At 39.6% G+C, this 14,308-nt stretch overlaps 1 protein-coding gene across 1 annotated transcript; it reads right to left on the reverse strand.

The window, feature by feature from the left end:
• Positions 1 to 1,552: 1,552 nt before the first annotated feature.
• Positions 1,553 to 12,939, reverse strand: elovl8b (ELOVL fatty acid elongase 8b). The gene is made up of 8 exons (XM_036579574.1): positions 12,662 to 12,939; positions 10,080 to 10,145; positions 7,128 to 7,315; positions 6,242 to 6,322; positions 5,183 to 5,239; positions 3,511 to 3,625; positions 3,277 to 3,404; positions 1,553 to 1,865 (listed from the first exon to the last, which is right to left on the reverse strand). Exons 2-8 carry the CDS (start codon positions 10,135 to 10,137, stop codon positions 1,698 to 1,700), a joined length of 795 nt encoding a protein of 264 aa, XP_036435467.1. The 5' UTR covers positions 10,138 to 10,145; positions 12,662 to 12,939; the 3' UTR covers positions 1,553 to 1,697.
• Positions 12,940 to 14,308: the final 1,369 nt, after the last annotated feature.

Consider the following 14,308-nt stretch of genomic DNA (forward strand, 5'->3'; position numbering starts at 1 on the left):
CTGAGGTCTGAAGTGTCAAATGAGCATCAAAACTGTGCAGCTTACAAGATGAAGTCTTTGGTTTGCTGTAGCTCTGAGTGATGCCTGAAACACATGAGTCATTTTACAGAAACGTCCATTTCTGTGTCCCTAGTGTTTACAGATATATTACACTTAAAAAACATATTAGGGTTACAATTTATTTATATTTTAAAATAAAACAATGTTATTTGAACAATTACATCTTCTTGAGCCTCAATTTAGCAACATTGGTTTTTAAATCAATTATCTAGAACGCCAAGCACCACAGAAGAGCTCGTCCTCACAGTCATGTATAAAGGCTGAGGCCATATTTTGAAGAAAGAAAACACGTTTTTCTGCAATTTTAACTACAATAATCTATACATGACTATGGAATATATGATTTAAATGACAAAGAAAACAAATATTATAAAATATATAATGAAAGTTGTGTTACTGCATAACAAAGAATCTCTTATTTTAAAATAAAAGTCACACTGATGACATCACTCGACCTCCTTTTACCTGTTTTCTGAGGATCTATGAAGAAAAGCACATGGTGAATCCACTGTGTCTTTCAGTTATCAGAGATTTTCTCATTTAGCTCATGATTTCATATGAAGCTTTTAGCTGAAGTCACTGGTGTGACCGACTTTATTCTGAGGTATTTGTGAAAAAACAGAACACAAATGAATTAAATTCCATATTTTAGTGGATATTCCATGATTGACAACATGTGGTTTGATGCTCTGTAGCAGCCATTTTGTAAAATGCATTGTTCATTAAAAATGTCTCTGGTGTTCCTTTCTTATGTGTAACACCAATGAGAATCGGTAACACCAGTGACTCCTATGGACAGATAGAAAAGTGGACGTTTCTGTAGAATGACCCATATGCAAACTCAGTACAGACTTCATGGGGCAGGAATGCAAAACTGAATGAGCTCCGTTTAGCTGATATGAGCTCATGCTTGGTATCTATTTATTAACCCATGTGTGTCTGCAAGATTTAATTTCAGTAATGGTCAGTAATGGTCAGGCTGGTGGTCCAGGTAAATGGATAAGTGTTTGCCATGAAGGCAGATTTACATTCAGTAAAGGGAACAAACCTGACTCTCATGTGAATCATAAGACGGTTAATGTGAGTGTTCAGGGAGAACTTCAGTCAGTAAGTTTGTTGCATGTACACTGTAAAAAATGATGCTCTTAAACTTAAAGCTGCACTATGTACGTTTTGGGGATTTGGAGACCTCTCTGGTGGAAAGGCGTAATTGCACTCAATGTGTGGAAGAACACTTTGTAACATGGGTTGTGCTTCGGCCCCCTTCCCCGAGCGGATGAATCTGACGACTGAAAGAGAATTCAAAGAGAGCTCAGTCTAAACTGGGTGAAGGAGCGTCTGAGGATGTGAATTATCTACTACTGTCATCACTTCTTCATCAGTACGATGCTGATTTTACATTTGAGACCTGAACATCAAGCCGGACCTTCTTTTTGAGTCTGTCTGTGGTGTTGATGGGGGGATGTGTGTGTGTGTGTGTGGGGGGGGGGCAGTGGGGGGTGGTGGGGGGGCCTATGATTTTTCACTGAACTATCACTTTAACTGTGGCACCTCTGATGCAATTCTTTGGCCATCGTTGCTGTGAAAGGACGTTTGCTCGAGTGTGCATTGGTCAGTTTGGGACGGGTCCCGCTCTGTTAGGAGCGCTTGCTCTTCCTGCGGATGTAGCTCTGGTAGTAGAAGTTGCTGAAGAGCAGGATGAGGCTGACGCAGTAGGCAAACACCACCGCGTTCATGGAGTCGGGGAAATCGCACTCTGTGAACAGGTTGTAGCCGGTGTGTGTGGTCAGGAGGACGAACTGAAGCTGAAAGAAGAAGGACGAGGCACCTTTAGAATGAGAAGCTGAAGAGAAGGTGTGCATCCATTACGCTGTGATGAAATGAGCCCTTTCCCACTTTATGTTTCATGGTAAGGATTTAACTTGTGAGTCTAACAAGAAGAAGACACATCAACTTAATCTGTAAATCTACTGTAGATATAATCCCACAATCCGCTGTTTAACCCTTAGAGCTTTTTTGCTATCATTCTGCTATTCTTACATAAATATTTAGATACACTTACACGGTTACCTGCAGAGTCAATTGCATAATAATAGTCAATAGTCAAATGCATAAAAATATTAATAAATTATTTTACATTCTGCAGGTTCAAGCCTGCAGTTCTAACTTATTCTGTTTGCATTAACCCTTTGTGTGGTGTTCAGGTCTGTGGGACCCATTTTTAATGTTTACCAAAAGAAAAAATGATGCGATTTATTATTATTTCAACCTCAGATTCTTGTCCTTTTCATTTTCTGTAAAGAACATATAAAATAACCCATTTTCAGTGTCTTCACTCTGTTCACCCCCCACACATTTATATTACACATGTGGTGTTGGGTGAACCTGCGGGGAGTAAAAGTGTGGAGGTGCTGTGTCCTTCACTCTGTTCTCCTCCTGCATGGCCTGCTGTTAGTGTGTGTGTGTCTGTGTGTGTATGTGTTTGTATATGTGTGTGTGTGTGTGTGTGTGTGTGTGAGGGTGGACAGCATGGACAGGCTGCTGACTGGCTACAGCTGCTAAAGGAGAATCCTACACTGGACACTTGTGATATTTTAAACATCTGGTATTTTTACATAAATTGTTATGACTGTATTGATTTAAAAAAACAATAATGTGGGTCCAGCAGACCACTGAGTAACAAACACATCAACACCACACAAGGGTTAAAGTCAAAAAATGACTAAATGTCAAAAATGTGAAACATCTGCCAAACAAGACGACACACAACAGTATATTTTGATTCAAATTCACATCGTTATAAAATATCTACTCATTCTACAAACACAGAAGTGGTGTGGAGTGAGAATCACGTTCAGAATTGCAGCATGTTTTGTTGTCATTAATAATGCTGACTTGCACCTCTTGATCAACTCTAAGTCATGTTCTGCATAACAATGCTGTCCAAAAAAACAAAAATGTAAAATAAGTATCTATTTTTTTTTCTGCATCATTTGAACGCGACAGCTGCCCTTAATGTTATGTGAAAATTTCACAATGAATGGATCAACAGAAATGCTCTAAAATGGCTTGGAAAAAAATCTTTTTACATTAACATAAATTAACGTAAGAACATTTTTGCCCTCTTTTCTATGGACAGCGATCATAAGCAAATCTCTGTTCCCAAAGCTGATGAAGCTCACGGAGGAATGAGAGCGTTAATCTGTGAGTGTTTACCAGCTGCAGGGAGGTGAGGTAGCGCTTCCACCACAGGTACTTCTGCATATGAGGCCCCAGAGCCGCCAGCCCATAATACGAATACATCACAATGTGAACGAACGTGTTCAGCAGGCCGATGAAGAACGCTGCAAAACGGAAGGTGGTCACATACTGGTCACAGGTCATTCATACACAAGAACAGACTGTTTCGCCTGATAAATTCAACACAAGCAAGAACGTGAGAACTCATACACTGGCCCCCCGCTACGTATTTGACTCCGGCCCACCAGTTGAAGATCATAGTGCCGTGGTGGTACACGTGCAGGAAGGTCAGCTGGCTGTTCTTTTTCCGTAAAATGAAAAAGACCTGAAGAGCAAAACAAAGAAAAAAGGAAAAACGGCGTTTATTACAGTATAGTTTATAAACACTTTACAATGCAGTCACAATATAATACATTTCTAGAGAATCAGTGAAAGAGCAGCTACTGAAAACAGCAAAGCAAGACAAATGAATCAGAGCTACTGAGGAGTGGAGCAATCTAGAACAGTGGCAACAGAGCTGAACATTCTAGAACAATGTGGATAGATGAGAGCATTCAAGAACAGTGTGAATGAGGGAGAACATTCCAGAACACTGAATGGGGTGAAACATTCTAGAACAGTTCAAATGGGGCAGAACATTCTAGAACAGTGTGAATGAGGGAGAACAATCTACATTCTAGAGCAGTGTGAATGAGGGAGAACATTCTACATTCTAGAGCAGTGTGAATGAGGGAGAACATTCTACATTCTAGAGCAGTGTGAATGAGGGAGAACATTCTACATTCTAGAGCAGTGTGAATGAGGGAGAACATTCTACATTCTAGAGCAGTGTGAATGGACGAGAACATTCTAAAATGGTGTGAATAGGGGGAGAACATTCTAGAAAAGTATGAATAAGGAAAGCATTCGAGAACTGTGGCAATGCAGAAACATTCTAGGCCAGTGTGAAAGGGGGAGAACATTCTAGAACATTGTGAATTGAGAGAATACAATAATTGGACAGTGTGAATAGGGAGAACATTCTAGAACAACATCAATAGAGGAGAATATTCTAGAGTAGTGTGAATGAGGAAGAACATTTTAGAGCAGTGTGAATGAGGGAGAACATTCTAGAAAAGTATGACTGGGGAGAACATTCAAGAACTGTGGCAATGCAGAAACATTCTAGACCAGTGTGAAAGGGGGTGAACATTCTAGAACATTGTAAATTGGGAGAACATAATTGGACAGTGTGAATAGGGACAACATTCCACAGTGTCGATGTATGGGAACATTCTAGAACATTGTGAATGGGGGGAGAACATTATGGAACAGCTTGAACGAGGGGAGAAGATTCTAGATCAATGTGGGTGGAAAGAACACTGTCGATCAGGAAAAGAAAGTGAACGGTGGAACATTCTAGAATTAATCGTCTGTAAACAACAGTAACTGCATAATAGTGAGAAGCTGATTGGATGTCAGCTCATTACACCATCATCTTACTTTACTACTTTATTTTTACCAGCTGTCTGATTTTTCCTCCTGGTCCTTTTAAAATTATTTATGTTTACATTAAACGTTCTATGAAAAGGTGGTGCAGTGGGTGGCGCTGTTGCCTCACAGCAAGAAGGGTCTGGGTTCGATTCCCCTTTCTGTGTGGAGTCTGCATGTTCTCCCCGTGTCTGTGTGGGTTTCTTCCCACAGTAGATTAGAGATGCTAAACTGCCCCCAGTTGTGAATGTGTGTGTCTGTCCAGGGCTGTCCTGCCTTCTGCCCAATGCGTGTTGGGATAGGCTCCCGTACCCAGGAGGATAAGTGGTTTAGATGATGAATGATGTGAAAAGTGTTGGATTTTTGCCATATTTCACCCTCGTTTATGTTCTCATGTGGTTTAATTACTTACTGTGTCACTGAGCTCGATGACCTTGGAGAAGAAGAACCACCAGCACACACTGGCCATCTGAGAGTGAAAACAGACACACCTGACAAGAACACATCTGCAGAACTGACCAGTTTAACTCTACACTCCTGTTGTGAGATGTTAGTTTAGCCCAAACTGATTCTGGAGGAGGAAGCAGCAGTAACACCACACCTTTCCACGTGATTCAGTTCCGTAATTAAAAATGAATTTCCAGCCAAACCGCCAACAAGTACAAGTTTTTTATTTTTCAGTGTCAGAAAAAAAAGCAGGAATCATATTTAATGACACTAAAATGACACTAAAGTCTCCAACACTATGTATATTATCAGATCAATCAGTATTTAAATTGTCCACTATTTACTTTTCTGCACCTTCTGCCACGTTTAACTCTTCCATCCTTTCAATCTTGAAACCACTGTGTCCTCCCAACAACAGCTGCTCCCAAACGGATCACTGACACTAACATTCACACAAACACTGTAAGTGGGACTGCTGCAGAAAATGCAACCAAACTGTCAGACTGAACTTTGGAGTTGAGGATTTCTTTGAAAATGTTAAATACACCAGTTGTGTTTATACAACCAGGCATATTGGTCAACTATTAACACATTATTGTTTACAGTGTTTAGTAACTCGGTTCATTCACTGGACGTGACATGCACCACTGCGTTGTCACCTGCATAATATTCATGCGATTTTACTTTATTTTTGTACTGCAGATTATTTTTTTTGGTTGTATTCGTATATTTTTTTACATATATCTTTTTTTTATATATACTTTTTTCTACTTATGCATCCTTATAATAGTGTACATCAACACATGTGGTCAATTTGCTCTTTACTGTACTTTGTGCTGCTGTAATAGACGACTTTCCCCTCTGGGATTAATAAAGTGATCTATCTACATTGTTTTGTTTTTTTCTGATGCTGGGAAAAAAAACCTTTACTTAATGGCCATTTTGACTGGAAACAAACATACTCGAAAGGGTGGTCTCTGCACTGTGTATTTTTGACGGTACAGTATTTGAAAGCGGTGATTACCCTCATAGCCAGCGGGCTGGTGCTGTAGTCAACAGGCTGACAGAGGTAGCTGTAGTTTGACAGCCAGGACGTCACTAAAAACTGAACAACAAAAAATAAACAAGTTCTTATGATAAAGAAAAAGTCTAAGAAGCAATTTATTATGATAAATAGCTAAATCACAGGTTAGCGATTACATTTCAAGCATTTCAGATAGTGTAGTACTATTTTAATCATTTTCACTTCCTCTTACTGTCACTCTCAGAATCTTTATGAAAGATATACATTCTAAAAAGGTAAACAACACATTATCTGTCCAAATGTATCCAGACAGTTTAGAATGACTGAATTCAGCTACTTAAGCGTGCACCCATTGTTCAACTGCGCACACAGATTGTATCATCTCCATAGAAAAGCACTGAAAAATGGAATGGGTTGCTCTGGAGCAGCAACACATGAGCCTACGGTCACCAAGCCCAATGATAAGCATGGGCTAGAGGGGCATAAAGCCCCTCAGCGGTGGGCTGTGGAGCAGTGGAACTGTGTTCTCTGGAGTGATGGAGCTCCATCCAATACCTTTGGGATGAGTTGGAGTGATCCAGAACTGACCATCCAACATCAGTACCTGACCTCACTAATGCTTAATCAAATCCTCACAGAAATGTTCCAACATCTAGTGTAAAGCCTTCCCAGAAGAGTAGAGGCTGTTACTGCAGAAAAGGAGGACAAACTCACTATTAACACCCTTCATTACAGAAGAAGCGCTGGAGGAGCTGATGTCTGCAAACTTTTGGACATTTAGTGTAATAACGAGAGTAGAAGAGGAGGCTGAAATAGACAGATTAGCCTCATAGCACTCATACAGATCAGAATAAACAAATAATAAAGAGAACACAGAACTCTTCACCTCATGGAACATGTAGACAGATAAGCAAACCATGGCGAAGTTATAAACTATCAGGACGACTCTGAGGTCCACCGGCTCCCTGTTCTTCATGAGTTTAGGGCCGATCCAAATGACACCAAGATAGCAGAGGAAAATACAAAGTACAGGCACAGGGGAGTACACGAGGAGCCAGGGGTCAGTCCGCTTATCTGAGAGCACAGCAGAGAAAGGAGAGCGAATCAGAGAGCAGAGAACTTAAATAGGTATAACAGGTAATCAGCACTGATTCAACTTAAGAGGTGAGCGATATGATGATATGCTATCATTATTGTGATAAATAATGTTACAACACAGTTTTCTGAGTTTATCTTCGGGATCATCACAGAAAACTTCAGGAATAATGAACAACTGAATGTGCAGTGTGATTCAAAAAGATTAATCCGATTTCAAAATGATTAATTTCACTGTAAGTCATTACAGAACAATGCAGTAAACTGTAAATGGTTTAAATGAGCATAAAGTTTATTATGTAATTGTACAAGGTCTCAGTATGAACCTCCTCCAGCTGTACAGACAACATCAACACCATAGTCAAACTCATCCCATACTGGATTGAGCATGTCGGGTGTTGCTGCACTCACGGCTCTTTCAGTGCGATTTCGGAGATCATCCAGTGTTGTGGAACCAACGACGAACGCTCTGAGCTGCTGGAGCTTCACTGCCCACAAAAATCACCCTGCACAGTTATGACGGATTCACTCTTATTGAAGTGGAGAACGCAGAACGCTTTCTGCTCAGGGGTCTCATCTCCTCTCAGACCGAAGGGAGCCATCCTCCACTGACAGTCAGAAACTCTATGACCCCCTCTTGCAATTGGTATGTGATTGGTTCCTAGACGCCTCACGGTTGTAAAAATATGGCGCTTTGAAATTGGATGAATCTTTTTGAATCACCCTGTATTACACATTACCATATTTTATTAATTTATATGATTTTTTCATTTGACTTTTTTCCTTAAAGCTACACTATGTAAGTTTGCAGACAATGTGTAACTGAATGCAATGTGAGGAAGAACATTTTGTAGCGTGGGTTGTGCTTCGGCCTCCTTCCGCAACCGGACGAATCTAATGATTGAAAGAGAACTCAGTCTAAACTTGGTGAAGGAGCGTCTTCTGAAGATGTGAATGAATGATCTACTACTGTCATCACATCTTCATCAGTATGAAGTTGATTTTGAGATCATCGTAAAGATGTATGATGTGGTGTGAAAAATTCCTGACTTTGACTTTTATATGATTATTTTTATATTATATTAGCTTTAGTTTATTTAGTTTATTTAGGCAAATTGAATTAAAAAATAAAAGTATCTATTTTTTACAGCTGTTTTTTAAAATATGTGGCACTACTGATTTGCTGGTGTGTTTCACTCAGAGGTGTCTTGATTACAAAACACATTCCTGAACGAAACTGTTTTTGATTCCTTCTTTTAAATGACAGACCGAAAGTGGGCGTGGCTTAAAGCAGAAATGAGTGTGTGTTGCTAGAAGTGATTAAACTTACTAACAGAAATGGACTGCAGACTAATCTTTAATGTATCTAACTAAGAAGCGCTTACATTATTAAGATGCATACAGAATGTAAGTTAGACAGCCAATCAGCAGCCTAAATATTCAAAGAAGCATGCTTATTGGCTCACGGATGCTGATAAGACCGACTACATAGCTATTGGGTGACGGTATTTTACAATACTTGGTAGGATTAAAGTAATTCGGTCAGTAAAAAATGTTTTGATATCCAGTCCTAATTCCACCATTTCAAGTTTTCAAACCTCAAAAAAACTGAACACTTGATGTTATATTTTTGTCATATCACTCCTTAAATCTACAGATCTTCCAAAAAACTGCGTGACTAAATGGTTAAGATGTAAACAGAGTCTTTCAGAGTGGTTTGGTGTGAAATGCTCTGTTCTAGAGAATCTTACTCTTCTGACTCTTAAGTAAGAGCAAGAATAGTTCACAGTGGTGGTGATAGGAACCAGACGTCCACCTCTAAAAGCTCCCTCAGAAAGTTATTACATAAGATGGATATGAATCCACTGCCTGATGTCTGAGACACTGTTTTTATGATATTTCTGAGAAGATTTTGGCCTAAATCATATTTTTTCAAACACATTCATGGTGGAGGGATACATGCAGGCCAAATAGTCCCAAAACAAAACTTATTTTTTCCGATTTTTCCACTATTTTCCCATCATCAACATTCCATATAAACTCAGAAGACTCGTGTAGGTTCACTGGTGGTTTTGGATAGTAAATAAAATGGTTATATTTGTGTTGTAGTCATGGCGACCCCTGGTTCCTATCACCACCACTGTAAAGACATCTGAACCATTTCACACCAAACCACTCTGAATCACTCTGTTTACATCTCAAACACTGAATTATGAATTTAGAAAAACCAGTGGAGTTCCTCTTTAAATCAACTGCTTATCCCACATATAATACTATACATTGGCCCCAAACAGTATTGGAACATTTGTACTGTACTTAAAACTGTATTAAGATCATTGTGTTGGAAAGTAAAATGTAAAACTATGTGGCATTTATTATTTATTATTATTTAGAGTCCTTTTTTGGCAAAGTATGCTTTGCTCACTCTGATGAGCTCACCTCTGTGCTTTACAGAACCCTTAGGTTCTGTGTTCTTCTCCAGGCTCTTTCCACACCTCAGCCTAAAGTTGCTAAAAGTGAATTTTATCGTTTTGTTCAACATTTTAAGAAGTAAAATGTTTACAAATGGTTAATTGGTTAAAGAGTCCAAATATTTTTGGGGTCACTGTAGATTATAAAGAACATCAGTAGTGTGTGTCAACCTGACATTGAGTCAGGTCTGATGTTTTACAGCTCTGATGAAGTGTCGAGCGCAGAAGAAAAGAAAACGTTATTCATTTTGACGTGAATAACCGGTCCGTACCTCCATTGTCCAGAATCCACTGGTGCATGGACTCAATTCTCTGCCAAGCTGAAGCCATTGAGGAGACTGAAATGGAACAAACAGCCTGTAATTTAGACCAAATGATCAAGAGCCGACTATTCATACGAGCTTACGTAAGACAGACCAGGTGAACGGAGTTCATACAGGTTCCTGTGGATCCTGTTACTGTATTAAAGCTGCTTTAGCAAACGTCTATTCTGAAGCCAAAACAGAGCCACTGGTTATGGTGGTCATTTAACACTTCACACCTAAAAAAGATGGTTCTTCAAGGGTTCTTTAGTAAATACAATCATTCTGTATAGAACAATGAACACTCAATGGACAACTTGCATGCTTACATGGTTCTTCGCATGGTGAAATAGTTCTTCATGCTGATGGACAATGTATTGTATATGGTTCTCTACAGTACCAAAATGGGTTCTGCACTCTCAAAAATGATGGTCCTTCAAGGGTTCTTTAGTAAAGACAGTGGTTCTGTATAGAACCATTAACACTCAAAGAACCATCTGCATGCTAAAAGGTTCTTTGCATGGTGAAGTGGTTCTTCATGCTGATGGAGAATGTGTTGTATAAGGTTCTGCACTCTTAAAAAATGATTGTTCAAGGGTTCTTTAGTAAATACAGTCGTTCTGTATAGAACAATGAACGCTCAATGGACAACTTGCATGCTTACATGGTTCTTCGCATGGTGAAATAGTTCTTCATGCTGATGGACAATGTATTGTATATGGTGCTCTACAGCACCAAAAAGGGTTCTGCACTCTTAAAAACGATAGTCCTTCAAGGGTTCTTTAGTAAAGGAAATGGTTGTATGTAGAACCATGAACACTCAATGAACCATCTGCATGCTTAAATGGTTCTTTAGCTGATGGAGAATGTGTTGTATATGGTGCTCTACAGCACCAAAAAAGGTTCTTCACTCTTAAAAATGATTCTTCCAGGGTTCTTTAGTAAAGGAAAAGGTTGTATGTAGAACCATGAGCACTCAAAGAACCTTCTTCATGCTTAAATGGTTCATTGCATGGTGAAATAGTTCTTCATGCTGATGGAGAACGTGTTGTATATGGTGCTGTACAGCACCAAAAAGGGTTCTCTTAAAAATGATAGTCCTTCAAGCGTTCTTTAGTAAAGACAGTGGTTCTGTATAGAACCATGAACACTCAAAGAACCATCTGTATGCTTACAAGGTTCTTTGCATAATAAAATGGTTCTTCAGGTTTATGGAAAAGGTGTTGTATATGGTTCAATATAGCACTAGAAAAGCTTCGTCAAGGGTTCTTTAGTAAAAGCAAAGGTTCTATATAGAACCATGAACACAAAGAACCATCTTCATGCATAAATCGTTCTTTGCATGGTGAAATGGTTCTTCAGATCGATGGAGAATGTGTTATATAAGGTTCTGTATAGCACCAAAAAGGGTTCTGCACTCCTAAAAAAGATGGTTCTTCAAGGGTTCTTTAGCAAAGGCTATGGTTGTATATAGAACCACGAACACTCAAAGAACCATCTTCATGCTTAAATTGTTCTTTGCATGGTGAAGTGGTTCTTCACGCTGACGGAGAATGTGTTGTATATGGTTCTCTACGGCACCAAAAAGCGTTCGGCACTCTTAAAATATATAGTTCTTTAGTAAAGACAGTGGTTCTGTAAAGAATCATGAACACTCAAGGGACCATTTCTCATGCTTAAATGGTTCTTTGCATGGTGAAAGTGTTCTTCAGATTAATGGAGAGTGTGTTCTATATGGTTCTCTAAAAAGGGCTTTTCTACTGTTGCAAGCTTGACATCTTAACTATAGCAGAACCCTTTTAGTGCTATAGAGAACCTTTTTGAAAAAGGTTCCATATAACACAAAGAAGGTTGCGCTAGTTAAGATGTCAAGCTTGTAACAATAGAACCATTGCCTTTACTAAAGAACCTTCTAGAACCAGGGTTTACATGGTGAAATGGATCTTCAGATTGATGGAGAATGTGTTGTATATGGTTCTATAAAAAGGGTTCAAGCTTGACATTTTAACTATAGCAGAACCCTTTTAGTGCTGTATGAAAGGTTCTATACGGCACTAAAAGGGTTCTGCTATACTTAATGATGTCAAGCTTGTACCAACAGAACCATTGCCTTTACTAAAGAACCATCTTTTTTAGGAGTGCAGAACCCTTTTTGGTGCTATACAGAACCATATATAACACATTCTCCATCGACCTGAGGAACCATTTCACCATGCAAAGAACGATTTATGCATGAAGATTGTTCTTTGTGTTTGTGGTTCTATATAGAACCTTTTCCTTTACTGAAGAACCCTTGAAGAACCATCTTTTAAGCGTGTTGACTCTGTTATGTAAATGACCCATGTGTGCGCGCGAACAGCCTCCATAGGCAGAATAATAAGGCTCATAGAAATAAACTGGATTTCTTGGTTTTGTGCGCTGTAATGCACAACAAATCACCGTAACTCGGTTCAGCGCGGTGAACCGAACAGTCCGAACTGTTCGAAATGAATCAGAATGAATGTATTAATGAATGAATTAAAGTTTCAACGTTGCATAAGCTAAAAACTCACCCGAGCAAACTCCACAGCTCTGTCCTCCTCTCGCTTTTCCAGCCTCACTGTACGAAGACTTTGGACTAAATGGACTAAGACCAACAGGCTAGAACCTTATCTGCTCTAAATGAATGACTCTCTCTGTCACTGCGCACACAAACCTCCCACTTAAAAAAAAAACAGACCACTGCTTAAATTACTGGCTTCAAATCTTACTTAATATTATGGAAACTCGACCACAGACTAATGTACTTCTGCACGGTGCTCAAGCCTAGAAATGTCAGCTATACATTCAGTTTAAAGTGACGTAACCCAGACTCTTATTTTGAAATCGCAAAAAAAAGCCCTTGTATTCTCCGCAGTCAACAAGTGTGTCAGGCGCTTCCAATGTACACAAACAAGACATACGCCCTCGTTTCTACACTCATTGTCCATTTCATGAGCTCCACTGACCATATAGGAGCACTTTGTAGTTCTACAGTTACAGACTGTAGTCCATCTGTTTCTCTGCATACTTTGTTTGCCTGTTCTTTAGTGGTCAGGACCCCCATGGACCCTCACAGAGCAGGTCCTATTTGTGTTGTGCTGGTACAGGTGGATCAAACACAGCAGTGCTGCTGGAGTTTTTAAACACTGTGTCCACTCACTGTCCACTCTATTAGACACTCCTACCTTGTCAGTCCACCTTGTAGATGTAAAGTCAGAGACGATAGCTCATCTGCTGCTGCACAGTTTGTGCTGGTCATCCTCTAGTCCTTCATCAGTGGTCACAGGACGCTGCCCACAGGACACTGTTGGCTGGATATTTTTGGTTGGTGGACTATTCGCAGTCCAGCAGTGACACTAGTGTTCCTTTCAGATGCCATATGATTAACCCTTAAATGACACTGATACATTACTATCTCTCCATAACATCAAAAGAATCTTTCAGGCACAATGGCCATTAACTAAGAATTATGACTCTTTACAGATGTTTCTGAGGAGATCAGATATAAGACTATTGACCTGCATAAGGAAGGAGAAAGGAAAATACAGTTCAAAAACATTAAAAGCAATAGAGAAAGTCTGGCTCCTAACAACCACCTGGAAGAGCTGGTAGACACCAAAACTGCCCCCATCAGATAAACAGCACTTAAAGCTTTCATCTCTGAGAGAGAGGAGAAAATCAAGCTGCTTCAGATCTGAAAACATCCACAGGTGTTTCTGTCCATCCTTCCACTGTGAGAAGACGACTCAGCGCTGTGGGTCTGAAAGGATGTGTAGCTGATCAAGAAGAACCTCACTGAGAAAAGGAGACGGACACATCAAACAAAGAAGCTGAACAATGGACTGACCACACCAGAGTCCAGACCTCAACACCACTGAATGTGTTTGATTACTTCAGAAAATGATCAACCAGCTTCTAAGACTGAACTTTGGAGGCGTGTCTGGAAGCTGGAATAAAGGTGAAGAGTAACTCACTGAACACTGAAAAATCCAATAAGATATTTAGTTGTTCAGACTTCTGTGCTTTTTTTCTGTGATGTTGAAAAAAAACTTGTGGAAATGAGATACATAAAGGGTGGTCTCTGACTTTTGCACAGTACTGTATAGGGTCTGTATCTGATGTTAGCCTACTCAGGCAAAGAGAAGGAAAACTGAACAATATTCAAACGAGATGTGCAT

Source organism: Colossoma macropomum, unplaced genomic scaffold, assembly GCF_904425465.1.
Source record: "Colossoma macropomum unplaced genomic scaffold, Colossoma_macropomum, whole genome shotgun sequence".
Taxonomy (NCBI): Eukaryota; Metazoa; Chordata; class Actinopteri; order Characiformes; family Serrasalmidae; genus Colossoma; species Colossoma macropomum.

Bases quoted from the DNA above. Each gene is read 5' to 3' on its own strand.
- elovl8b (XM_036579574.1), bottom strand. From the start codon at position 10,137: ATGGCTTCAGCTTGGCAGAGAATTGAGTCCATGCACCAGTGGATTCTG. The intron at 6,323-7,127 runs GTGAAGAGTTCT...TTTGTTGTTCAG, and splicing joins CTGTCTACATGTTCCATGAG to TTTTTAGTGACGTCCTGGCT. The intron at 5,240-6,241 runs GTAATCACCGCT...TTTCACTCTCAG, and splicing joins CCAGCCCGCTGGCTATGAGG to ATGGCCAGTGTGTGCTGGTG.